Source organism: Podarcis muralis, chromosome 1 (genome assembly GCF_964188315.1).
Source record: "Podarcis muralis chromosome 1, rPodMur119.hap1.1, whole genome shotgun sequence".
Classification (NCBI taxonomy): Eukaryota; Metazoa; Chordata; class Lepidosauria; order Squamata; family Lacertidae; genus Podarcis; species Podarcis muralis.
Window position 1 is genome coordinate 57686711 of NC_135655.1, and position 27173 is coordinate 57713883.

Below are 27173 nucleotides of genomic sequence, written 5' to 3' on the forward strand. Positions count from 1 at the left end.
CCCCTGCTCCAAGTAGCAGAGTTCTTCTACCACCAGTTATCCTTTTCCACACTTTGCCCCCCCCTTTTTTTACACAATGTAAGCACAGGTGTGAATGATCCACAGAAGTCTTTTGGGATTCTGGAATGCTAGCAATAATCCCACAATGGTGTGGCGCATGTATGGTACTGAAAAGCACCATTATGATGGTGCCCTAATATCTGGAATGAGAAGCAGGTTTTGCCATTGGTCAACCCTAATACTTCATCCACTCCCCACCTCCCCGGGGTAGTTCAATTGAAGCCATAGAAAAGCAAGATAAAACTACTTGATCTTTCTGTCAGGTAAAAACAGCTCTTCTCTTGGACTCTTGGATTCAAAGGTTGCTGGACTCTAGCTCTCAACAGCCTCAACCAGCGTGGCCAAAAGTCAGGATTCATGAAAGTTCAGCAACATTTATTTGTTTATAAATATAAATAGTATCTCATCCTGTAGGTTCCCAAGGTCGTAAATGCACACAATTGACCCATTAGAATTAAGTCAAACACAATCAAATCACATTAAGTTAATAATAAAAAATAGTAGCAGCAGCAGCATAAAAGATAGCCAGACCAACACACAGCCCTCTCCTCAATGCCTGTATGAATAATGTTTTTAAGCAGTCTTTTAAAAGCCATCAATGAGGGGTAGCATAGGGAAGGAGTTCCACAAACGGGCTTACCGAAAGAAGGTCCTATCCCATTCCATCACATATCAAGGTATGCTTGCCGATATGACCACGGGACTTGCATATTACAGGATCCAACCTTGCAGGTAGTGAGATAAGTGTTTCGTCAAGTAATTGGGTCCTAAGTAATTTAGGGCTTTGTATGTTAAATTCAACAACCAGCAGGTCCATCAGAATGGAGAGGTATGGCCTCCTCACATGTTAATTGAGAAAACATGGACCTAAAGGACAAGTAGGCAAAAGGAGGAGGCTTGAATAAAAAGGCAGAGGAGCTCAAATATGGATGAATTGAAAGGGAGGGCTCTGAAGAAGCTGCATGGTGTTTAAGGTCGAGAGGACCTGTATGCACTGGGGTTATGGGGCATGTGGGGAGATTGGAATCCTTAAAAGGTCAAGGGCAGAGTTGCTTAATGAAGTGGACCAGGTAAGGAGTGGGCTGAAACTATAAGTGGAAATACAGTCATACTTTGAGTTAAATGTGCTTCAGGTTGAGCGCTTTCGGGTTGCGTTCTGCGGTGACCCGGAAGTAACGGAACACATTACTTCCGGGTTTCACCACTTGCGCATGAGCAGATGGTCAAAATGACGTCACGCACATGCACGGAAGCGGCAAATTGTGACCCACGCACTCGCAGACGTGGGTTGTGTTTGCTTCTGCATACGAACGGGGCTCCGGAACGGATCCTGTTCGTATCCAGAGGTACCACTGTATGGAGTTTTAAGAGCTTTAATGAAAACTAAGTAGCCAATTATTTGGCCGCAGGCTCCGGAACGGATCCTGTTCGTATCCAGAGGTACCACTGTATGGAGTTTTAAGAGCTTTAATGAAAACTAAGTAGCCAATTATTTGGCCGCAGGCTCCTAATATTCGAGACATAATTAAATTACAAAAGAATGCCAGCTTTTCCAAAGGTATCTCTAAGCTACACAGGCAGTGAATTGATTGTGTTAAAGTATTGCATTTTTTATTATGCATAGTGCTTTTTAATGTTTTGTCATAAAGTGTGGAAATATTTTTCCTTTTTTGCTGTTACACCTTGACACCATGTTTCAGCCACATTCAGATAAATTGAGCTGAGACTGACGGTTCCTTTGGAAATGAGCTGCTGTCAAGATCAGGAGGGAGCTGTTACTGTTCTTCCATTTTAATGCTTGAGCAGTATTAATGAAAATGTCTCTCTCTGGAGCTATAAAACATATTTACCTTTTTTGTGTGGAGGAGATTTACTGCTTCACATCAAATATTCTGTCATTTAAAAAATGTGTCTTAGATTTAATAGCTGTAACTCTTCAGTGTTTGAGTTCTGAGTGTTAAGACTGAGAGGCTGTGTTGCTTAAAATAAATTGTTGTCATTGGATGAGCATAAGTTGATGATGAGCCCATACCCCTTATCTCTAAATGAACATTACAGTATTTGAACTTACATGAATGGAGCCTGCCAGAAACAGCCTGAATTAAGACAGATGTTTATTTTTCCAAGCTCCATTGCTACAGAGAGCTTGCAGCCCACAAAAAATAATCATATATTTCTTAAAATTATGGCGCATTCATTGCTAAAGGGCAGGTTCAGAGATACTTACACTGATTGGCTGCTTATCTTATTGAGGTTAATGAATGTATTTGTGGAAGAGAGTCCTATTTAGCTTCACTACATGTATAAAACTATTACCGTGGAGAGAATCATAACAATGTCAGTTGCAGTGGGTATTGCCAAATCACTCGTTCTCTCTGTACCTTAGCACACTATATGATGTTTATCTGTGAATTAAGTGCACAGTACTGCAGGAAATGGTACACATATAAAACAGAGCGTTTAACTCTTGAACATGACAAGTTTTGTTTCTTAGAATTGCAAAGGCAATGCTCTTCTTTTGCTAGATATCATAGTTAAAAAGTGACAATCAGGTAAGAGTACCTTGAATAAATTTTCAGCGATGAGGCAGATTAGACATGTAGGAAGGTTAGCACACAGTCGTAAAGAGGTGACTAAAATAAATATGAACCCCCCGCCCCCAATCACCCTCATTTACTCAATCAAAGTCACTATCAGAATTTACTCAGAAATTACTGTGGGGGGAATTCAACGTTGTAATACGGCAGTTCTTCCACTAGGGCAATCCCCTAACAGAAAATCTCTCTTCTCTCACCACATGCCGTTCCAGGGACTCTCCCAGCCCCCAAACCAATTTGGAGAGCAAGCCCCCAGCCCCCAATTTGGGTGGGGGAGCAAGGGGGAAACCCTCTGCACAAGCAGAAGTCTTTGTGCAGAGATTTATTAGTTGAATCCTGCCACGTGCATTAACATTTTTGCAGGTTTCCCTTCCCTTTGGCGGTGGGTCTGTTCTAAGGACATAAGAACAGCCCTGATGCCTCTGGCCAAGGACTTGTCTAGCCTAGTAATTTCCGCTGTAGCCATCGAGATGCCTATGGGAAGTCCTCAAGTAGGACATGAGGGAAATAGCTCTCTCCCACTGCTGTTCCCTAGCAAGCTGGTATTCAAAGGCATGCTGCATCTGTTCCTGAAGGTAGTATGCAGTCCTTAATAATCTTATCTTTGAGGAATTTGTCTAATCCCTTTTAAAAGCTGTCTGGGTTGGTGGTCATCACCACATCTTACAGTAATGAATTCCATAGTTCCAACTATTCACAGTCTGTCCTAAATCTTCTACCATTTGGTTTACTCGGATGAGCCCAGGTTCTACTATTATTTATATGACAGGAAGTATAGCTTTTTAAAGTCCACTTCCTTCACAATATGCATAACTACGCTGCCCACACATTATGTCTCCCTTTCTTGTTTCCTTCCCCCTCTAAACTAAGAGTGCTCAAATAATGGTAACAGGGGGGTTGTTTCTGTCCCATGATCATTTCAGTTGCTCTTTACAGTACCTTTCCCAACTCTAAAATATACTTTTTGTGATACAGTAACCAGAACTATACACAAAATTCCAGGTGTGGGTGCACCATAGATTTGCACCTCAGGTTTACAATATTGACTAACGATCCCTAACATGGAATTCACCTTTTTAACAGTTGCTGGACTCTGAATCAATGTTTTCATTGTGCTATACATCACAACCCCAAGTTCTCCTTCCTGGTCAGTCACTGCCAGCTCAGACCCCATTACTGTATATACATCATGCATCACTTTACATTTAACATTGATCCACATTAGCCATGTTGTTCCCTATTCTCTCACTTTGGAGTGCCTTGCAATCCCTTTTTTGATTTTGCTCCCTTAATAATTTGTCATCACTAGTAAACATGCCACTTCAGTGCTCAGCCCTAAGCCTAGATCATTTACTAAGAAGTTAAAAAGCGTTGGTTCCAATCCAGATTCCTGGGGAAATAGAGATTCTTACATTCATTCATCCATTATAAGGGCAATCCATTTAGTACTCCTATCTGGTTTTTAACTGATTAATATTGTAGTCTTCATAGATGAAGATGCTGCAGTCTTCCTAATTTAGCTTGAAAGTCCATGTTGTATAACCTAAGAGTACTAGGTGACTTTGGGTCAGTCACTCTCTCTCCTCTAACCTGCCTTACAGGAACTCCTTAAAGGAAAGACAGGTTAAGGAATAATGTTTGCAGGTATTTGCAGAGCCAATTACAATTTCCATCTTGTCATGTGAACACACATTTAACTGCCTTGACATTGACTCCCTTTTATTTATTCATCTGATTGCCACTTTTTGTCCCAAAGGGCCATTAAAGCATCATACAACATATGAAATACAATATAATCAATACAAATACAACACAGCAGAAAAGTTTTTCAAACTGAACAGCTTAAAAGCGGTAAATTTTATGATTATTTTACAAATATTCGAGTGGGGAGCATTGTGGCATTTGCAACAGAGATAATCATAAGTTAAAAAGAAGATCAGGAAGTAGCTGATTTGTCCAGCTGAGATGGGCAAATAGTCTGACCTGGTATAAAGCAGTTTTCAGTGTCCCTACTGTCAAAAACACCTGATTGATCACAATATTTTGCATCAGAACCCAACCAAGTAAATTTCTGCAAAATCTTAATAAGGCCTCCTCCAGTGAATTTTCTTTTATTTTGTTTGTGTATTGTAATCCATTACTTTTTTGTCTGTTGATGGAAGAATATGTCAATATTTGGAGGTGTTGGTGCCAACTGTGCTTCTACCGATTCTGTGGCCAAAAAACTATTTCTATGAATCACCATTGGGCAACATGAGTCCTATGATGTTAAAATATGCATTTATGGAAAGCCAAAGCATCTGTTTTACAGCCAGCATGCGTATGAACTGTATGTGAAAGTTTAAAAATAAGCATCAGCAAGGATGTTATATAGGGAAAAGTATCTACTCGATATTTCTCTGTATCTGCTACTAGAATTTTAATCACATATGGGACATAAAATTTAACCCCAAAATGTTAAATGCACTGTGTTCTCTCATCTTTTAGGTGGCAATAATTGCTGGAAATTTTGAGCTCGCTGAATATATCAAGAATCACAAGGAAACTGATATAGGTATGTAATAAATATATATATATCAGCATGTAAATTATGACTTCTAATCAATAAAGTTACTATATTCAATTATAAGCAAAGAACATACATACATACTCATAGATGATTGTGACCAGTGGAGATACCAGATGTTTCCATTTTGTACATTTTGTAGTAACAATGGGTAATAATATCTAATGTTAACCATACTCAGAAAAGGCCTATTTAAAAAAGTGGACTTGTCCCTTGATTTTAATTTATCTACTCTGAGTATGGCTAAAGACTTTCTTCTTTCATTGGATATCCTCAATTATCAGCTGAAATATAATCTGGGGAGATGCTGTGCCATATTCTGTCATTTAGGGACTACTATAGAGTAGGGCATGGGTTAGAGCCTTCTCTATAGATGTTACACTGAAGAATGCTGAGGACTGCTTTGCTCAGTGTTTACTAAGTGGTAGAGGGGAAATGGCTGAAACATGCTTGTTTCACGAGATCTTTGCAGTTGTATCCTTTTCCATGTCATGGAGGTCCATGCTACCCTTATAAGCATGTTTCAACCATTTCCTGTTTTTACAGGAAATGTCCAATATATTACACAGCATCATATGTACACTTATTTTCCTGTGGGGTGGCAGTTATGAGTGCATGCTTCTGGCTCTCAGGGAACATTCGCTTCCATAAAGTCACATTAGCTGACCTTGATGCTCAAAAGGACAGAAAGATATAATAATAATAATAATAATAATAATAATAATAATAATAATAATAATAAATTTTATTTATATCCCGCCCTCCCCAGCCTTAGCCGGGCTCAGGGCGGCTAACAACAATAAAACAGTACAAAAGTACAACATAAACAACACTCTAAAATCATTCATTCTAAAATTAATATGTAGCTGAGGCCTTTGGGGGCATCATAGATCTGCTGCTGGGCTGACAGCCATGCTAGGAGTTAGAAGGGGTAGAAGGGGTAGAAGATAAATTCTAGTATTGTTGTTGTTTAGTCATTTAGTCATGTCCGACTCTTCGTGACCCCATGGACCAGAACACGCCAGGCACTTCTGTCTTCCACTGCCTCCCGCAGTTTGGTCAAACTCATGCTGGTAGCTTCGAGAACACTATCCAACCATCTCATCCTCTGTCGTCCCCTTCTCCTTGTGCCCTCCATTTTCCCCAACATCAAGGTCTTTTCCAGGGAGTCTTTTCTTCTCATGAGGTGGCCAAAGTATTGGAGCCTCAGCTTCACAATCTGTCCTTCCAGTGAGTACTCAGGGCTGATTTCCTTAAGAAAGGATAGGTTTGATTTTCTTGCTGTCCATGGGACTCTCAAGAGTCTCCTCCAGCACCACAATTCAAAAGCATCAATTCTTCGGTGATCAGCCTTCTTTATGGTCCATCTCTCACTTCCATACATCACTACTGGGGAAACCACAGCTTTTACTATACGGACCTTTGTTGGCAAGGTGATGTCTCTGCTTTTTAAGATGCTGTCTAGGTTTGTCATTGCTTTTCTCTCAAGGAGCAGGCGTCTTTTAATTTCGTGGCTGCTGTCACCATCTGCAGTGATCATGGAGCCCAAGAAAGTAAAATATAGTCTGACTGTACTTGGAATTCCATTCACTGGTGATTGCACTTCAGATACACCTCATGAACATTAGGCAGGAACCTCACTATGTACAGTAATGCCCTATCTTACGTGGGTGTTTGGTTCCAAGGGTTCCATGTATACATGGAAATGAGGCAGGGGCGGGGCAAGGTCCACTTGGGGCACTGGATCTGGAAGTCAAGAGATGCCCTTGCGGGATCTCACAGGCCATTCCCATGCTGACACCACCATCAGCTCACAGTGTGGATAGAGTGACCATAAAGACACAAATCTTAAATTAAACATATAAGTTAATATAAACCCTTCCATTGTCCAAATAGGTTCCCACATGAATTGATGTCTCTATACAATATATTTGAATGTAGCCAGGACAGCGAGGTCTAAAACCATTGTGTAATAGACGGTGGGTATTTATCCTTCTGGGCTTTAATACTTATACTTCACCATAAGGGCTTGCAATCTACATCTGTTTTCCATTTGTTAAGCCTTATACTACAGAGATAAAAGCAGATGAATACCTGAAAATATCAAGCATTTTGCCAATACAAAATTGATACGAGTAACAACTTCAGACCAAAAGGAATGTATCACTGGACAAGCCCTCATCCTATATCTCAAGGAGGTTATTTTTGTGTTTGCATACATCGGGATGCACTGTTAGATTTCCATTCCTTCATTATTTATCCTTTAAAAAAAAATTTGTGATCCACCTTTCCACAACATGGTACTCAAAGTGACTCACAATACAAACAAAATATAATTGTTGGCATCCATCTGTCTCAAAAGACGGTGGAATGCACCTCTGGGAGTGAAGTGAAACCGGTGCTTTAGCAGCACCAAAGTGACTTTCCTGGGGCACAAGTCTGGGCAGTGTATATGGAGGTCCTGGGCTGCCCAGACAACAAGACCTCCCTCTTGGCCTCGCTCATGTGGTCCAAATGAAAACAGAGCAATATGTTTGGCACCAGTTTGGCTGCAGGAGTTGCCAGAAGAAGGCATACCAGGCGCCATCCAACCATCTTAGGGACTCCACTCTGGATTTGTGTAGGGTTTACTCTTTAGCCTTGTCTTCTCCTGAAGATATCCTGCAAGACACCCAGCAGAGGTTTCCCTTCTCATAGATGGGCTACCTTCTCAGGTTGATGAGCCCCATCTACCCCTCACTTCCCTCTACAACACATGCAGTAATTGCCTTCTTGACCATTAGACCCACTATTGGTTTCATCCGCTCAATCTGCCAGAGCCTGTTTTTGCATGCAGGGGAAGTCCCTAACTCATCGAGAACCATCGGCCACCTTTGCCTGATTTAGCTGGCCAATCAAAGCCATTTCCAGGGTATGGCCACTGTCACATGCTGACAGCTTCTAGAAGCCACAGGTGTTAGGTAAGTGCAGGGTGCGGACCAAATGTGTTCGCCACCAGAGGTACTATCCCTCCTCTAACATCCCATATACTCCTAAATGCAATAAAACGCAAAGTAAAAAAGATATGTGTCAGGTAAAACCAATAAAAAGAACCACTTAAAATCAGTTTCAACATATATAAAATATTTATGAGCCAAAGGTTTATCTTAATATTATTATATTTGCCTCCTGGAGAAAGTTCATTACAGACAGGACTATCTGAGCCTCCTTTGGAACGAGTCATCAAGACTCTTTCTCAAGTTCTACCCAACGTGCTTCAGATGTTGATGGAACAGACAGAAGGACCTCTCTCAAGATCATAAAACCAGGCTAAGAACTTAAGGGAGAATGTGGTCTTTCAGATAACCTGGCCCCGAATCATGTAGTGCGCTGTGTTTCATAACCACCACTTTGAATTGTGTCTGGAACACGTCTTCAGTATCTGCTGATAATTATCCTCAATCAGTCTTGCATCATAGTCTGTACTGAGGTTTGCTTATACAACAATTAGGTTGTATCCCAGGACACACACCTCTCTCTCTCTCTCTCTCTCTCTCTCTCTCTCTCTCTCTGTGTGTGTGTCTGTGTGTCTGTGTGTGTCTCTGTGTGTTGTGTCAAAGAAAAACACAACCCTGAGTAGCAGTTCCTTATCCTAAACATTTGCGCAACTCTCAGTACCATCCTGCAACAGGGACATAACATCAAGGGGCCTGTTTGAAGGAACATCTATCCACGCCACCTTTCTCAACGAGCTTCTCCTCTGTGACCTCTTTAGGGTCTCCTTGGGTAAAGAGATGGAGCTAGGAGATCCCATGAGTGCCCCTCCCATTCTGAGGGGCAAATTACATCTAAATACGCCCCTTGATTGGGGTATTTCATTACCAGTGCACTTGCTACACCCCATTTCCAGCACTTAATGGGAAAAGGATTGGACTAGAATCCCTTGCCATATAAGAAATGAATTCTTATATCATTAACACTTGTCAGTTTCATATTTGATCAAATTCTTCATTGGAACGATAAGAGGCAGGGGCAAAAAGATAAAATATTAAGACTGAAAGTCACATTTCAAGGTAATTTATTTTATGACATGATTTGAAGGAACAAGACATCTTTATTGTTTACTGACATTCAGGGAGTGAAAGGTATCCAGTTAATCTGTCACAAATTTCTTTTACACACATTTGTATTTCAAGCATCACACTGAACACAACCTATCACCTTGCATTCTTCAAATCTTACATTCCCAGTAATAAGCTTTTATAAACATTTCTGATATATTGGAGCATTTTCTAAAATAACTGGGCACTGTCAATTGTTGTTGAGATCTGGAAAGATCTTACAGTTCAGTGTCTGCACAATACCATTTTATTTTTGTGCTGAAAACCAACATTGCATCTTTGAACACTGCAAGGCTTTAACAAACTGTCCAGCAGCTAAACCCCATTGATTGACATGTATTTGCCCTCTTCTTACTGCAATTAGTTGCAGCATTTTATTTTTATTTATCTATTTATTTTTATTGAAGACTGAAGGGAAAGTAATGGATTAAAAGCTGTGATGAATAGAAAAGTTAATCCCTGATTGTTTTCATCCAGTCTACAGCTGTCTGCAAGTAAATGAGCACAGAAGGTTTAGAAAGCATTTGCTATACAGCTTTTACTATGGCTTCTATAGGATGGAGATACAAAAAACCAGCAATAATATATATAGGAATCTTGAAGGTCTCTTTAAATACAGCTATGCACATATTAAATATGCTGCGAACTGAGAATCCTTTACTTGGATAACCTATTTTTAAATCTTTTTATTTTGTTTTGCCTTGGCTCTTTGTGGTGAGATGAATTATCAGATGGATTAAATGACATGGGTTGTTCTTCCTCAAGTGAACAAGGTTTGTTTTATCGTTTACCTTCTCCTTCAGCAGCTCTGAAGATAGAAACAAGAGGGGTTTTATTTTTAAATATGAAACACATTGAGGTGGTGGTGTGTGAGTTTTGGGTAGTTGATTAGCAGACTAACTAATACTTGGATACTGTTGCTAGGCTTCAAGTCAGAGTTCTTGTATTCCTCTATAATTATGCAGAGATGTGTATATGTGATGGTTTGTGGGTGTTTTCAAGCATATATTTTTTGTAATTTAATTTTTTCTGTGTGTGTAGATACCAAATGGCTGCTGAGCTTATTCTGTACGTTGTGTGCTTTTAGTATGGCATTTGCTTTGGAATAAAGAAAAGTATGTAGGTTTTCCAGAAATCAGGACAGTCGACATGCTGCATAAAATGAAAAATGCATTTTGTTTATATTTTGAACAAATAGGCAATGGTGTCGTTTATCTCTGTTTGCTTTTCAAGCAGTTATTCTGAAACTGGTGTGATTGAGGTCAATATTGTTGATTCCTGAGCAAGAATTTAAATTAACTGCCATCTGGTTTAATTCTACCATTTATTTCTGGCTTTTTAAAACGAACTGTTCAGCACTGAGGTTTTTTCTTTAAAAAAATCAGATTCTTGCAGACTGTTGTATATGTTTCAGTTTAAAAAGCAAACAGCTTTAAGCAAACAAAAACCACAAACACTATAGGAACATTAAATAAAAAGGAATATAAATCCCTGAGACAGTGAGCAGCATGTGTGAGTGGCTCTATTTTTATCTTGCCTTGCTTAATAGAACTAAAAAGGGGAGCAAGAACAAGCATGTATTGTAGCCATGTTCATTCACCATTTCAGTCATGAGTAATCTTAACCTTTATTCATATTCTACAAAGAACTTCTCATGTAAAGTACATTTTTAAAATAATACTAACCAGAATAATAGTCCTGAAATCTTCATGGTTTTATGTTTAGTGCAAGATGTTATGAATCTAAAAACTTGTCAGTTTTGTCATATGTGGTTCTTTAAGGATAATCTTTTCCAACTTCTATTTTGAGCCCAGGAATACCTATCCCCCCCAAGTAACATCCATAGGCAAGCACAACCTCAATATCTAAAATCAGTTCTATGTATTTCAATAGAGTACACGAATGTTTCCAGTTATGCATCAATATAATTATAAATGCATGCAATTTATTTGGCGTGTCAAAACATACATGTTAGGTAGCCAAGCTGGAAATTAGATATTTGTTCTTATTTTGCATAGCAACATTCAGGATTTGAGAAAGGTACCAAAGTTCCTCTGCATTGTTCACGGCCTGTATCATTTATGCTTTGTTTATTATATTTTGATCGTTCCCTTCTTTTGAGCAGCTCAGGGTGGTGTTCATGCTCCTCCCACATTTTATCTTCCCAATAATCCTTTGAGGTAGGTTAGGCACGGTGAGAGTTATTGATCCAAAACCATCCAGTAAGGAGGGATTTTAACATGGGTCTTTCTGGTCTATCACCAAACCATACTGACTATCACGTTTTACAACATACTCTATGAATTAAGTCGTGACCTTTTTGGCACTTGAGGCAAACCACAAAATGCCCCTACTTTGGCCAGAGAAGACTGGGTGAGTGAAGATTTGTATCAGGAACAAGGGCAGGGGAATCAAATCAATCTTGCCTGGCAGTTGAAGTAGGACTCAAAAGAAAATTGCAGAAGGGGAAGGGGCCCATTCTGAATCATGCTGGGCGGGGCAGGAGACAACCAGCAGGGCCTCCTATTTGCTGAGAGGCTGCAGTAGAGGCAGCATTGGGGGAGCACTGCCAAGGAGGTAGCAGATCCAGCTTCCAAGGAGTACGCCACAAACATTGCTGCTACTGTGGCAGTGGCTACAGCAGCCGGTGATGCCTTCTTTGGAGGCTTAATCTGCTTCCCCTGTGGATCCTGCCACCTGAGGTGGTTGCCTCACCTTATCTCAGGGTTGGGCTGGCCCTGAGTCTTTAGATGCAGTCATGGGCACTGCAGCTTCCACACTTGTTACCTCTGACCTTTCTCTCCCCACAGAACCCTGTCAAGGGGAGGGATGGTCAATTCCTTTGGTCATGGGAGAGTTGGCATGCTTAGGGTTACAGTCAAATGAGATGTGACATGATAACTCCATCAAGTTTAAACGTGGGCTTGTCCCACTTATTGAGTGGCGTCCAATTGAGTGGCACAGTTGAGGAAGAGCGGGTCCATAATTTTGAGATCCTCCAGAATCTTCTGTTGTCTTCTGAGGCATACGTAGCCTCAGTCATGTGGAGTAACCTCATAATTAAATTATTGTAACGTGCTTTACGTGGGGCTAACTTTGAAGACTTTTCAGGAACTACAGCTGGTGGCAGAATATGACTGCCTTATTGCTGATAGGCTTAATGCAAGCTGATCATATAACATGGATCCTGGCACAGCTACGCTGGCGGCCTATACATTTCCAAGCTCATTCAGCATGCTGGTATTGACCTATAAAGCTCTGTACAGCTCATAACCGCAATATCTTTTCAAGCATCTCTCCTGCTGTAAACCTACCTGGGCATTTTGGTCTTAATATGAGATTCTCCCCTGAGGAAAGTCAACAAGGGAGAGGGCATTTTCAGCTATGGTTCCCCCATGGTGGAATGCTTTCCCTTGGGAGGCTTGCTTGGCACCATCATTAACATCATTTTTGGTGCCAGGTAAAATCTACAGTATGATCACTTCTTAAGCACATTCAACTTGTGCAATTTCACCTATATGTATTTGAAAGCTGACTGGTTGAAATCCTTCAAGTTGAGAGAACCTTGCTTGAGAAGCAAGGCAGAGAGCTTAAAAACTCTTCGCGCCAGATTTCCCCAGTGCAAAAAGAGCTTTTAAACTCTATCTTGCTTTCCAAGCAAGGTTCTCTTTTCTTGCTTGGCCTGGAATACTCCTGTGAGATATTTGAGGAACTTGCGTGTTCCCGTGAGATCTCGTGAGAACATTCTGGGGCTTATGGAGGCAGCACACTCATGGTTCCGGAAGCCCTGGGATGCCCTGGGGGGGGGGGGGGTTCCAAAGGCTTGAGTACACATGGAACCCTTGGAAGCAAACCCTGTGTAAGATGTGGTTATACTGTATTTGATGGATTATATAAACTGTGCTCTTGTTTATTGATGAAACGTTTTCTGCGGCTTACATTTTCTTCCATCTTCTAGGTTTATTTTATAGGTTTTCTAATGGTTTTATTGTAAAGCATTGTCTGGTTTTATGCAATGCCTTTGGCTTTTATTTTCTGGGTTAGTTGTGTAGAGACTTTAAAAAATATATTTAAATGACTAGCAGTGCAAATAAATAATGTTACGGTCTCCCCCATTTTATGTCCTTGCAGCTCCTCTGTCCAGACACTCCTCCCAGTAAGAGTTACTGGAAGTAATGTCTTGTGCTCTATAGACCCTTTTATCTCTCTACCTTATGCAGATCATATCTCAGGATCTGCTCTTACCTTGCTGGTTTCACCAACATTTTCTAATTACTGTATTTTTCGCTCCATAAGACGCACCAGACCATAAGGCGCACCTAGTTTTTGGAGGAGGAAAACAAGAAAAAAATATTCTGAATCTCAGAAGCCAGAACAACAAGAGGGATTGCTGCGCGGCGAAAGCAGCGATCCCTCTTGCTGTTCTGGCTTCTGGGATAGCTGTGCAGCCTGCATTCGCTCCATAAGACGCACACACATTTCCCCTTACTTTTTAGGAGGGAAAAAGTGAGTCTTATAGAGCAAAAAATATGGTAGATCATCAGCAAGTCAGTCTTGTAGCTGGCTGCATTACTTTCTCAATGTAGAGCTTTGGCCAAAATTAAATAAGGATTTTCAGAAGCATTCTTTTTCTTAGTGCCTTTGTTAGATTCGGTTATTGTTACTTCTTACTATATATGTGCCTTAGATTAATGATAGAATAATACAGTGCTGAAGCTCTCTCTCTCTCTCTCTCTCTCTCACACACACACACACACACACACAAATAGTACTGGAAAGAATTGAGCAAGAGGGATTTCTGGACCTCCCCCTCCATAACTTATCTCCTTACTCCTTTTGCCCTGCAAAATTTTGTAGGTGAAAACTCAGCAATAATAATATGTGTCACAATAAAGAAAAGGCACACAAGGTAAGGAGATAACTTGTGTATCTCTAAGCGAAACTATGAAAAAAGATGAAACTTGGGAATATAAAGGCTGAATAAAAAAGCAAGGTACTTTGGAAAGAAAAGTGTAGTAGCAATCTGAGTAACTTTTTCTCTGTTGTGGCTGTGAAATTGTTTAAATGTCAGCTTGAATGGGGGAAAACTTTATTCTGTAGGTTTGCAATTTATTACAAAATAGAAATATATACAGTAGAAGAAATAGGAAAGAGAGTGAACAACCAATACAGTAAGCTAAATAGGAAATCACATGTGACTGTGATGTTTGTTCAAGGTATAAAATTATTATTTTCATAAGAAATGAGTTTTCAGTAAAGATTTATTATGTAGTCTAGGTGTGTGTTGAATTTTTAAAAGGTTTCTGCTGGGCACACAGTCCATCACTGGAAAGTGTTTAAACAAAGAAACACCCCACGAATAGGTTTTTAAAGAAATCTTTCAGTCGCAATTGAATAGCTAAGGCTTCTGGCTGCTTACTAAGAGAAAACATCAACCCCTTTTAAAAGGCCCATCAAGTCTCACAGTGAAATTTAAGATGGCAAGAAGTAAAGGTCTGCTGTGAGGCACCAGTTATTTTTATGCTTTGTGATGGTCCACTGACTCCAGAGAGCACAGGATTAGTAACAAAGGAATTTCTGGGCTTCAGCTATTTGAGGACATTGGGGCTTTGTGCAGTTCTGAAATTTTAATTATTCCCTGCAATAATTTATTATGAAAGTGGCAGTGATAACTTCATAGGAAGTAATGAATGCCCCCCCCCCCCCGGCAACAGACTTTTGTTTCCAAGAAAAATGGACTTTACACAAAAACAAGGTGGGGATAGATTTGCAATGAAGGGATGAAGGGATGAATCAAGAGAGACAAAAGTAGGTTAGGAAGAACAACAATATTAGCTGTACTGTCTACATTTCTTTTGGATTAACATGGGAGAGTGCTGTTGTGCTCAGGCCCTTCTTTCAAGCTTCCCATAGGTGTATCGTTGGCCACTGTGAGAACAGGATGCTGGACTAGAAGGGCCTTTGCAGTAGAATGCTTACGTTGTTCTCATATATTTTCAGTGTACCTTTTCAGTGACTTGGTATTTTTATTGGCCCATCTTTGAAGCACTACATTGACACCGGCCCTTAAAATAATAATTATTTATTATTATTTATTCAATTTATACACTGCCCTATACCCCGAGGTCTCAGGGCGGTTCACAAACAAGACCACAACATATAAAATCAAACCAAAAACAATAATCCAATAAACCCCACCCCCAAAAAAGATCCACATTCTAAAAGGGTGTTGGATGGCAATAAGATCAACCAAAGGCTTGGTTAAAAAGGAACATTTTTGCCTGGCGCCTAAAGGTGTATAATGAAGGCGCCAGGCGAACTTCCCTGGGGAGATCATTCCATAGACGGGAAGCCAATGCAGAGAAGGCCCATTCTCATGTTTTCACCCTCTGGACCACTCAAGGAGGTGGCACACAAAGGAGGGTCTTGGAAGATGATCTCAGGGTCTGGGTAGGTTCATAAGGGAAGAGGCGGTCCTTGAGGTATTGTGGTCCTTCCTTCCTTCCTTCCTTCCTTCCTTCCTCCTTTTGTCAAAAGACCACAGGGCAGGTTACAGTATAGAACACCAATGTCAACGCCATAGCATTCTATCTATACAACATAAAAAAATCAAAGCAGTTATATAAATACAGTTGTAATAATAAATGCATAATAAAATATCATAGTGGTGATATAAAATATCACATGGTGCAGGGGTTTGATGGTCATGGTTTTCGGATCCCAAACATGTAATCATCAATTTGCTGAGCACTGGCAAGAGGATGAGCACTGAGACGGTATATAACAGTGCATTTGCTTTAAAGTGAGATATGGAATTTCAAGAACTGTACATTTCCAATACAGGCCATGGGCATTGTTTAGAGGAGATGTCAATACATGAGAAATTCTAGGCCAAGTGCAACCTAAGGCAGCAGGCAGCTGACCCACTGAACACCCGAGAACATGCATATAATCTTTTCCTGTTTCAGATGCCATAGCCTCTATGCCATCACGAATCCTGTTTTGCAAAAAGAAGTGAATTGGGGGAATTATGCAGATGGATATCCCCTGTATCACTTTCTATTGCAAACCAGAAGTGATTGGGAAGATGAAAATAGTTGCTAAAACAATATTCACATCAGCACCAGTGTTTCTCCATGCCTTATTGGAATAGGATTCACAAGCAAGCTGTCGGTCACAAGAAAGAAATGACAAGAAAAGAAAGCTATAGTGTGGTGGTACAAAGAGCGAAGCATGTGATTCCGTTGTAATTACAGTGTTGAAAACACTTCATGTACAATGCATTATCCCATTTCAGTCCTTACAGTTAAGTTAGAACTCTTATTGAAAGGTGTTCTACAATTATTATTAATAATAACAATAACCCTTTAAGGCCAGTCAGCTTTATTACCCACAAACTGCAGGTTGAGGAGCTGAGGCTCAGAAAGAAAAAGTGTTTTGCCTGTGCCTACATAGTGAGATAATGGAAGAAGTGTGATTTGAACCAGAGGCTTCCTAATCTGTACCTCTCGGTCTTTTCATGGTAAACTGCATCAACATAGAGGAGGAGAACATTGAGGTGCTGGTTTTATAAATCCTTGTCATCCCACTGTAGATGATGGTTAGCTCAAATAGGCTCAGTTTTCCAGTGTGAACATTCAAGAATTAGCCCCCTTCATGTGTTATATGCCCAAAGAGGGCTCTGCACAAAGAAGGAGAGGTGGGTGCATGCTGCTGCCACTGATCTTGCTGCCATCTCCAGAATGCTCCTGGTGTCCACATGTTGAGCTCAGACATCTGGAAAAGCAAAGCATACACATACAGAGTTCTTCAGATGACATTGTACAATACATTCTTGCCAAAGAGTACAAGCTTGCTTCCATTTCACCCCCCTCCTCTGGGATCACCTGGGCTCAAAGGCTCCATTTTGAGATGGAAGTGTTCCGCCCTCTACCCACTGTCCTGGGTGGAAGGACTAATGCTTAATCTTACTCCACTTCCTAGTTCAATCAAGACAAGGCTGGGAGCGGATTCACCTAATGTTGGCAAGGACATCCACTTGCACAATGGGGCTCCCCTCCCCTCCCTCACGTACAACCCGAAATTGGCTCGGGGGGTGTCAGATAAGCCCCTAGAAGAGTGCACATTTGGAGAAGATGGGGGGTTATTTTGTCTTGCAAGCTGAAATGCTTCCATGGATGGCATGTTCAACAAAGTGCAGCATTGAATTCATGGCTATATCACTTATCCATTGGCTATTGAGAGCCCTGAGTTTTTGCGTGATTGCTCAGGTCCTACTGTAACACAACCACCTGGGGTGAAACACATCCCCTTGTCATGTTGAAAAAGATCACCACTGTCTCTTTTGTTCACCTGGAAACCACCCTTAAGAGGACATCCCAGTCTTCTTGTGCTTGGCTTTTAAAACTAACTGATTTTAGATCCTCAAAATCAGGGTGATTTCAAGAGTAGCCCTGCTTGTAGCATCATTCCTGGCTAGCTTTTGAAATGCCTTTATTAGGCTGCCCATCTCTGCACTGCCTGCTGCAGCAACCGTTGCCCAGGGAAGGCTTGCTGCAGTAGAGGAAAGTCTGTTCTTTCCACCTCCTCCTTGTAGATACCCTGATACTAAGGACACTTGCTTCCCTTCCCTTTAATGAAGGAGAGGTTTAAGTCTCCCTCTTACCAGCTTTCCAGCCTCTTATAGTTCAGCTCTCCTTCATCAGAGTGCTGTGCCTCGCTTCTTGACAGTTGAGGGTTAGTGCGACAGCCACGCTGCCCAATTCTTAGACAGTGTGGACTTCAGCTGAGTTGCTCCTTTGGAGGATTGAGGGGAACTTTAGAGTGGCTTTTTCCACTCGCTTTATACTGTCTGCTTTGTAATTTTAATTTGGCTGATCTGTTATTTTGGTCATAGCTGGCAGCGAGTGCAGGCAGGTGGCATCAGGTTGATCAAGTTGCAATGGCAGGCACCTGGTGACATCTCTCTGTTAGTCACTGACGTCCCTCATTGCCAGATAGTTCAGGATGTAGAGATGACAGCCCCTTTGGTGCTACATGGCTGTGTACATGTCATACATTTAAAGAGCACCCCCCTAAAGCACCCTGGGAACTGTACTTTGTTAAGCACGCTGGAAACTTTAGCTCTGTGAGGGGTAAACCATGGTCCCCAGGATTCTTAGGGGGTGCTTTAAATGTATGCAGTGTCTGCAGTCCTAGTTTGCTGAAGGCTGTCAAGCATGGGTATGGTGGAGCAGCAAAGCCTCAGCTCAAGTTGGTGGGCTGGCTGTGGGGTTCAGGTCAGCCAATGGAACCAGGTGGATTTGGCCAGAAGGTTTGTGGGGGGTGCAGTGGAAAACAACCCATCAGTCTCTGAGGGTGTGTGTTTTGGTGGGTGGGGGTTTCCTACTTGCACTTGTGCATGTTCTGCTGACTCTTGCAGATCCTGGTTTGAGCCTTGACACCCCTGGCCTCCTTCCTTGCTCTCTCATCCATTGGAATCTGCTGGAAAAGACATAACGGGGGTTCCTGTTCCATGAAAAGGGATTCCCTCAGTGTTTGCCAGGCCTTCCTGTTTCACTTGGGTTTTATTTTTATGCTCTCATTGTTTAACTTGTGCTTTATTGGATTTGTAATTATGTTTTATAATGCTGGGTAATCCACTTTGGATTGTACAATAAATAAATAAATGACTGGCACCAAAATACATTTCTGACAAACTCTGTAGAGTTACATTCAAATAGCATATTTTGGAAGAAAATGCAAGTAGCGTAAAGACAAATTTCATATTCTTGTTCTTAGTAACTTTTGTTTTCTGCTGCTCTCTCTTGGGGCAGAGAACTGTGCTTTTTCCTGTGGTGAAGGAAGGGGGTTCTGTGTGAGCTGTCACTATGCACCTCTCCAATGGCAGGAAGTCAAACTTTTGTGAGGGTGCACTTGGTGAGCAGGACCACCCCATAACCAGCTCAATTCCCTGCCAGCTCCACTGCAGGTTGCTCTTGCCGGCAGCTCTAGGCATGGCAAAACAGGAAAAATTGGAAAACCCTCTCCCTTCCCAGGGCTGCCAGCTTGGAGAATGGAGGCATGTCAGGCTGCAGTTGTGCAGGAAGACCAAGCGGTCCCTTGGATGGTGGCTTTCCCTGGCCTTAGAGAGGGGGCACTCATTCAGGGAGCAGCTACGAGTGCCGATAACCACCAACACGAGCCTCTCGGATTGGGGAGCCCACACAGAAAATCAGTATGCCCAAGGGATCTGGTCCATGGAGGAAGCCAGTCAACCCATAAATTGGTTGGATCTCATAGTGGTCAGACTGGCTCTCCTCCATTAGGAGAGACTGGTGGAGGGCAAGCATGTGATGATCTGTTCCGACAACATTGCTACCAATATAGTACCAATGCAATGCTACTATATGCAAGGAATGCATGCTACCTTACAGGGGCCATTAGGGCCTCTTAGGACCCCAGGGAACAGAGTGGTATATCCCACTGTGGGACTGCTGAGTTCTTTTCTCCTAACAAGTTGGTCTCTTCTCCTTCCTGCTCTGTTGTTTATTTTTGGGCTATTCTGTTACTTGCTTAAGCACAAACTGAACCGGTGTACTATCTCAAATGTTTGACTTCTGGCCAGTGGAGAGGTGGGCTGCGATAACCCACAAAAGATCCCCTTCCTACAGGGAAGGAACATACCACATTCACATCTGTGATATATTAAAATTGTACATTATTTTGGCTGGTTCTTTTATTGATCTGAAAAGGAATACGTCTATATGGTTAAAGTTTATAATTGATTGAGAGACTGGCTCTGCCTTCTGTCTTTTAAATGTTTATAATTAAAACTTAGGTTTTAAAATTCTTCATAAACGTGCAATATTACGGCATTTGTCAGTGCATATTATTTACCAACTTTCTCTAAGATGTAACTATTCTGACATCTTATTCTGTGATCATTGCTGACAGATGGTTTGGCCACACTTTTAACATAAGTAATGGCATTGTGCCACTAGCTATTAATTAACATTTGAACCTGGATACAAAGTAAAGGTAGCATGCAAATAAGTGAGTTAAAGGGAATAAGTAAGTAAGTTATAGAGAATACTGTACACTCTTAACTTGCTAGTTTGCATCTTTAGTGTATAGGAAGGATACTATTAGACTTCATTAATTCTTAAATTATCAATTTGACGTAAAGAAAATGAATGTTTTGTCTCAAAGCAAGATAAGTACTACTTTAGCATTGTAAAGTAAAACCCGCTGTGTGTTCGAATCTGCTTTCAGAACTTCCTTTATTTAACATACCGTGGTATCATCACCAAAAGACTGGCCATGATCCAGAGGGAATGAGGCGTGTACTGTGCACCTGATTTTACTCCAGAGCTTTTCAAAGAAGAAATTTGGGGGGGGGGTGCATTGGTGGAGGTCACTAGATACATGCACCAAAATAATTTCTCTTTAGAAATCTTCTCATGCCAAATCTCCAAACTTCTAATTATTAAAACAAAATTGTAATATAGGGATTTGGGGAGGGGGGGGGAGGAATCTTTCATGTTGAACAGAGTTTTACATATCACTATTTCTGTGTTATGCACAGCAGTTGCTATGGTAATGGTTCTTTGAAATATGTTGTGCAACAATAGCTTGCATTGACCACCTCCTTATATATTAAGAGCATTTAAGGATGATTCTGCTGCGATTTGTTTCTTTTAGGGGTTTTCTCTCTCATTAAAAACCCTCAATACTGTGCAGAATATAACTGAGGGTCTGGTGTTTGCAGCCTAGAATTGCCTAGAATTGCCAGGGGCTGTATGTTTAATGCATTTTTGTTGTATCATATCCTTCCTGTTATCAAAGCTTGGAGCCAGTAAATATAACCCAAGTTATCCACCAATCAGATACTGCCTAAGCCTGCTTAGCATCACAAATGGAACTACATCTTGGTGAGATGATATAGCAGGTGGCTGATAAAATGAAGTGGTTCCTATGTCACCTCAGCATCAAACTCACTGGTGGCTTTAGCTAATCTGGCTCCAACACCTCCAAGTTAACGAGCTGTTTAAAAAAGAGATGAGAGAGAAAGGATATACGGGCAAAGACTCAAGATTTCAGTCGGAGATCGTAAACAATGATGTCAAAACAATATCTAAAATTTATAAAATGTTGTTGGATTGGAATATGGGAGATGAGGAAGCCAAAACTGTGATGAACCGTTGGGCAAAAGACTTGGGTCATGAAATACAATTCGAGGATTGGGAGAAATTATGGAAAGATGGTTTGGATTTTACGGCATGTATAACGGTAAAAGAGAACGTAATGAAGATGTTTTACAGGTGGTACATAACACCAGTGAAACTATCGAAAATGTATAAAGTGGATAGCAAATGTTGGAAGTGTCAAGAGAAGGAGGGCTCTTTTTTCCACATGTGGTGGGAGTGTGGGAAAGTGAGAGAATTTTGGGAAAAAATTTATACGGAGCTAAAGAAAGTGTTAAAATACACGTTTAGGAAAAAACCTGAAATATTCCTGTTAGGGATATTAGGGAATGAGATAAAAAAGAAAGATCATAAATTTGTGTATTATGCAGTTACAGCAGCAAGGATAACCTTAGCTAAATTATGGAAAAAACAGGAGACGCCAACAACAGAGGAGTGGAGAACAAAACTAATAGACTACGCAGATTTGGACAGGATGACCGGAAAGATAAGAAACTTAAGAGACCAAAAGTTCATTAAGGAATGGGGAAAATTTGTAGACTATCTGGAATGTATTAGCATGGGGCAAATAACGCTAAGGGGATTCAGAGAAGCACTGTGAAAAGACTAAGAGTTATTGTTTAATTGAAATAGAAGAAATGAAATATATAATGACAATACAAAATAGGAAATGCGTTACTATGACTTAGACCTCGGAAGACTTACGGACGAGCTGAAGGAAGTCCAGAATGAGATGACAACGTTAGACTACAAGGAAATTTTTTATTGTATATATAACATGCTTTGTGTTTGTATTTTGTGGTGATTCTGTATGTGTTGTGGGTGGGTGGTGGTTTGTTTGTTTGTTTGTTTGTTTGTTTTTTGTTGTTGTTGTTGTTGTTGTTGTGATGTATTGTGGTGGTTTCTCTTTTATTTTTTTTATTTTTCTTTTTGTAAAAGTTAATAAACATTTATTCGGAAAAAAAAAAAAACTCACTGGTGGCTTTAGCTAATCTGTTACTCTCTTGTGCTCAGCCCAGTCTTACCTGACCTTAGAGATTACTAAGATAACATATGTGAAGCACCTGGAAGACTTGGAATGCATGGTATCTGAAATAGCTTGTTATTTATTTAAGTTATCCTGAATAGGGAAGCACACTGCTATAGGAGAGGCTCTTTAAAGCCAAAGAGTCCAGTTAGAGTTTAGAGTAAAAGGATGCTACAGCTTTAAAGTACAAGATCTGGCACCCAAACTGGGAAAACTTAACATGTATTCTCAATTAATGTATGGCAATTGATTAGCTGAATGGTGTTAACAAATTCCAGTAACATGTCACAACCCTGCTAATGAAGCTAAATAACCTTTTTGTTGTAGTATTTCAAATACCTGTCTAGTTTCTCTTGATGTGTTTAGCTTTGATCTTCAAAACTCTCCTGCTAAGAAACAAATTTATATTACATGAAGTATGCTCAGGTGTCTGTATTCCTTGTCACCTTACACTGCTTCATTTTCTTACTTCAAATTTCTCCTCAGAACCCACCTATCGCATGAGTCCTTTGGCTTAACCACTTAATGGTTTCAAGCTACAGTCAAGTTTTAAGTGCACTATGGGAATGTAGTGAACTGCATTTTAACTGCATCTTCATTCACATCCAACCATTATTACCCTTGTAGCTCCCTCTTCCTCCTGTTTGTTTATTTGTCAAATTTCTATGCTACAACTTAGTCAAAAAGGTAAGCATGATGGCTCACAACATCTAAAAGAATGCATTGTGGGATTTTGATTTTTGCCTGCCTGACAAGGGACCAAAAAAACAGTCAAAATTATTGATTCAGCACTATCTAAAGATCACCTGTTCTCCTCAGAATTTCATTTGTGTAGCATTTTCTATTGAGTTACAGCCTCTGAATTGAAAGGATATACAGTAGCTCTATAATATTCTGCATTTATTAGAATGTGCCAATTGCCTTGAGAACAGATTAGTTTTCTTAGAATTTATTTTTCCTGTCAGAAACTGTCATGACAATTTTTGAATGAGAAATTTAAACCCACATGGGTATCTAAGCTTGATTCCTCTAGCAAAGATAAAGAGAGTCAAGAACATATAGCAAAGAAGAAGACATTCATTCATAAGTGAATATGCCCTATTTGGGCACATAAAAGCTTCAACGGAGAGAGACTGTGCATGCTAGGCCTGCCCTTGGGGTGTTTCCCAACATGAAAGGATTCTGCTTCATACCTTGATGCATTTAGCCCAAGGTTCTGAAGGGGACTTTTATTGCATGTCCATATGTTGAAGCCTTCCTGCAACTGGATACACCATGGATGAGACTGGGTTCCTGATCACTGGGAGCTATCTCATTGTGTTTAACCAAATGTATTTTGTGCTGATTGCATTAAGATCTGAGGAGGAGACCGACCACCACCACACACCGCATGAGCTTGCATGCATGCCCCCCCCCCACTTCCTGCTCAGTTCCTTGTGTGTCAAGTCAAATGCCTGAACAGGGCTGTTGACAAAACAGAAAAGAGTAATTTTGGATATATATTTTATTGATTTTCCAATATCGTTCCAATAGCACCCTCATTATAACAATACCAATTTTATCCAATTAATACAATTATTAATGCCAGTTATTCAAATGTCAAATTATACAATTTAATTAAATTGGCCCCTTCTCATGCCAGAGTTGATGAGTTCGTTCTTCTACCTTTTTTCTGCATTACAAAATTTTAATAATTTCCATTCCATTCCATTCAGATATAATAATCCCTTATATGACAGCTACAATCTCATGATTTCTATTCATGTTGGTATAATAGATAATTTATAAAGTTTCAAGTGAGGAACTTTAGTTGTAATCTGTATTCTTTCCTGCGTTTGATAGTCTGAATCCAGATTGCAGATAGCTAATCCAAAAGCTTCTATTCCTGCAGCTGGTAGATCCTTTCCTCCCTGCCCCTGATTTATGGCCAATTACCTTATCTCAAACACATTTCTTTGCGGATAATGGAGGTTAGGGAGGATTTTGCTCTATATTTTCAAAGCATAGTGTTTCTCTCCCCCCCCCACTCCCTCTCAGTTCCTTTCTCTCACACACGCAGTTCCAATTTTGTTACATTCCATATTATATCCCAATTTCTTTCGTCCTAACTTGTGCAAATATTTTTAATAAACCTTGCATTCCGGGGAGGGTTGCTGTATCATAAATGTAGAGAAAAACTTTAAATAAGCAAAGCATGGGCTTCACACACCCCCATCATCTCTTTCACCGAATGAAATCTGCTCTCAGTCCAAACCTTTTACATCCTTGTAGCTGGATTGTTTCTTATCTCTTTGTCTCTGGCACGTTCCTGTAGTTTACTCCAATTAGAGTCCAATTAACAGGTTAACCTGTGTTTCCAGGAATGGGATCAGGGCGGGGGAGCGGCAGCCGGAGTGCTCTGTGCATCCAGTGCCTTTGCCTGTCCTCACATTCGATGGGGAAGTGAGTGCCAGACTGCCAGGCAAACTGTGAGTGAAAGCCTGGTTCCTCTTCCAACTGAAGAGGAATGCAGATAATGAAATTCCCCCATCATCATCGGATCATCTCTGTCTGTCTCTCTCCTGTGGTGTTGGGAGAGACACCATTCCTGGCGCACCAGAAACAGGAAGCCTTAAAAAAAAAAAGATATATTTTTTATTAATCTTCCAATATATAGCAAAGAGTAATTTGGGGCAGATGAAGGCACCAACAATATCAAGCACCAGAGGGTTTTTTTCTTTGGGGTAGACTGGATGTCATAGCCTGACTCATTTTGATAGTTCAATTCTGTACAGTCATACTTCGGGTTACAGACGCTTCAGGTTGCGTTTTTGGGTTGTGCATCTCGTCGAACCCGGAAGTATCGGAACGCTTTGCGCATGCACAGAAGCACCGAATCGCAACCTGCACATGCGCAGACGCGGTGCTGCGGGTTGCGAATGCTGCAGGTTGCGAACGTGCCTCCCACACGGATCACATTCGCAACCCAAACGTCCACTGTACACTGGTGTGCCATTCCAGAAAGATGGAGATACTGCCAATTCATTAAAGAATTGCAGCGTTAGTTAGTGGATTGGCTGCTGATTTACTAACATATAAAAAATTTAAATATTGGAAGTCTTATTTGTTATCTGGGTGTAGGGTGGGAATCAAAATTTTTGAGAACACCACTCGCAGACTCTGAAGCAGATATTTTCTAAGCTCAGATCTTAAAGCAGGGTTAGACTAGGACACATCATGTGGCATTATCTGACATTACACAATGCACCCATCAAATTGCATCACCATTGAAACAAACATTGTTCTCAATTGGCCTTCCCCCTTCTTCGGCAATAGCTAAGTAAATGCAATTGTTGCAATTGCACATGACAGTAAGAAGAGGCTGACTATCCCTTCCCAGATCAAAGTAGTATAAAGTTGCTATCAGTTCTTAATTCCCTGCTTCATATTTCTGGTTCTCTCTCTAGAATACGTATAAAACATCTCCATCTGTTGACTGAACTTCATAGTATTTTTCTGAAGGCTGAATTGTGTACAGATTAACTTAAATCCACCTTTTCTTGAGCTTTCAGTGCATGAAACTGAAATTACTGTGCAAGATAATAAGGGACTATAATGGCATATGGGAAGTAATTACTCTGTATTAAATTTTTAAATATGGTGACCCCTCATTTTTCTATGTCTGCTCTAATGCGTTTGATGCTCTAATCCAGGCCTACACAATTTATGACTAATCACAGTCCATCAATCACACATTTTGGCTAGTTGATTGCTTGGCAGTCCCCCTGTTTTTCAATCCAGACAGGCATTTACTGAACACCTGATCGCTACATGGCTGGATGACTGCATTTGACTTGATGTGTGTGTCATGAGCTTTTCACACCTACCTTGACCCTGTTGCTTCACTGAGGAGATGAATGGGAGGAGTATCCACTAGATGCAAGTTAAAACATGACACCACTAAGTCTAAACTAAGAAGGTTTAATTGAAATCTACCCAAGGGTTTGGAGGGGGAGAGAAGCAAATCGTAGATGGTCACAGATTGTTGTGAAAGATAAAGACCACTACCAGCATTTTCAAAGATAGGCATTGGGTGGCCAGGTGGGGAAAGGGCTTGGGCTCCTGCACCTTTAACAGCTGTGGTGAAGAGTGAATTTCAGCAGGTGCCGTTTGTCATATTTAGTTAACAGGTGCAGCTGTTGTCTTTTGCATCTGGCTACCCTAGGCAGGGGAAAGAAAACCAAGGCTAATTCAGGGCAGAAGGAACTCAGAAGGAGTAGGGTTAAAGAAAGAGAAAAAGCAGGAGAAGGCAAGGTAGGTTCAAATATAGAACACAGGCATGCATAGCCACACTATTCTACTCGAGCTGTTGGCTGGGCTCCTGGGAAACTGAGGTCTGAAATCAGTGCAGACAAATTAGCCCCAGCTGAGCCAGCAGGGCAGGACTGGAACATGATTCCTAAAACAGATACCGTGTGATGATAAAAATTATAGGCTGCCATTCACACTTAATTTATTTCAGTGGATTGAGTCTTCTTAAATAGAACAACTCTTTCTAAAATGTTTGATGCATCAGGTTGATTAGGAATAGTAAGCGGTAGATGCTTAAGAAAAGGCTGCTATAATATGTTAATTGATGTGATTGATGGTCCTGTATCA

General features: G+C 40.7%; 1 protein-coding gene across 5 annotated transcripts in view; it reads left to right on the forward strand.

Annotated features, from left to right (window-relative positions):
- Positions 1–27173, forward strand: part of SHANK2 (SH3 and multiple ankyrin repeat domains 2) — a 330073-nt gene that overhangs the window by 89629 nt on the left and 213271 nt on the right. For all 5 annotated transcript variants that reach the window (XM_028728438.2, XM_077929335.1, XM_028728444.2 and 2 more), the window contains exon 10: positions 5145–5211. In XM_028728438.2, the coding sequence (XP_028584271.2) occupies positions 5145–5211 (67 nt within the window). The remainder of the gene's footprint in view (positions 1–5144; positions 5212–27173) is intronic.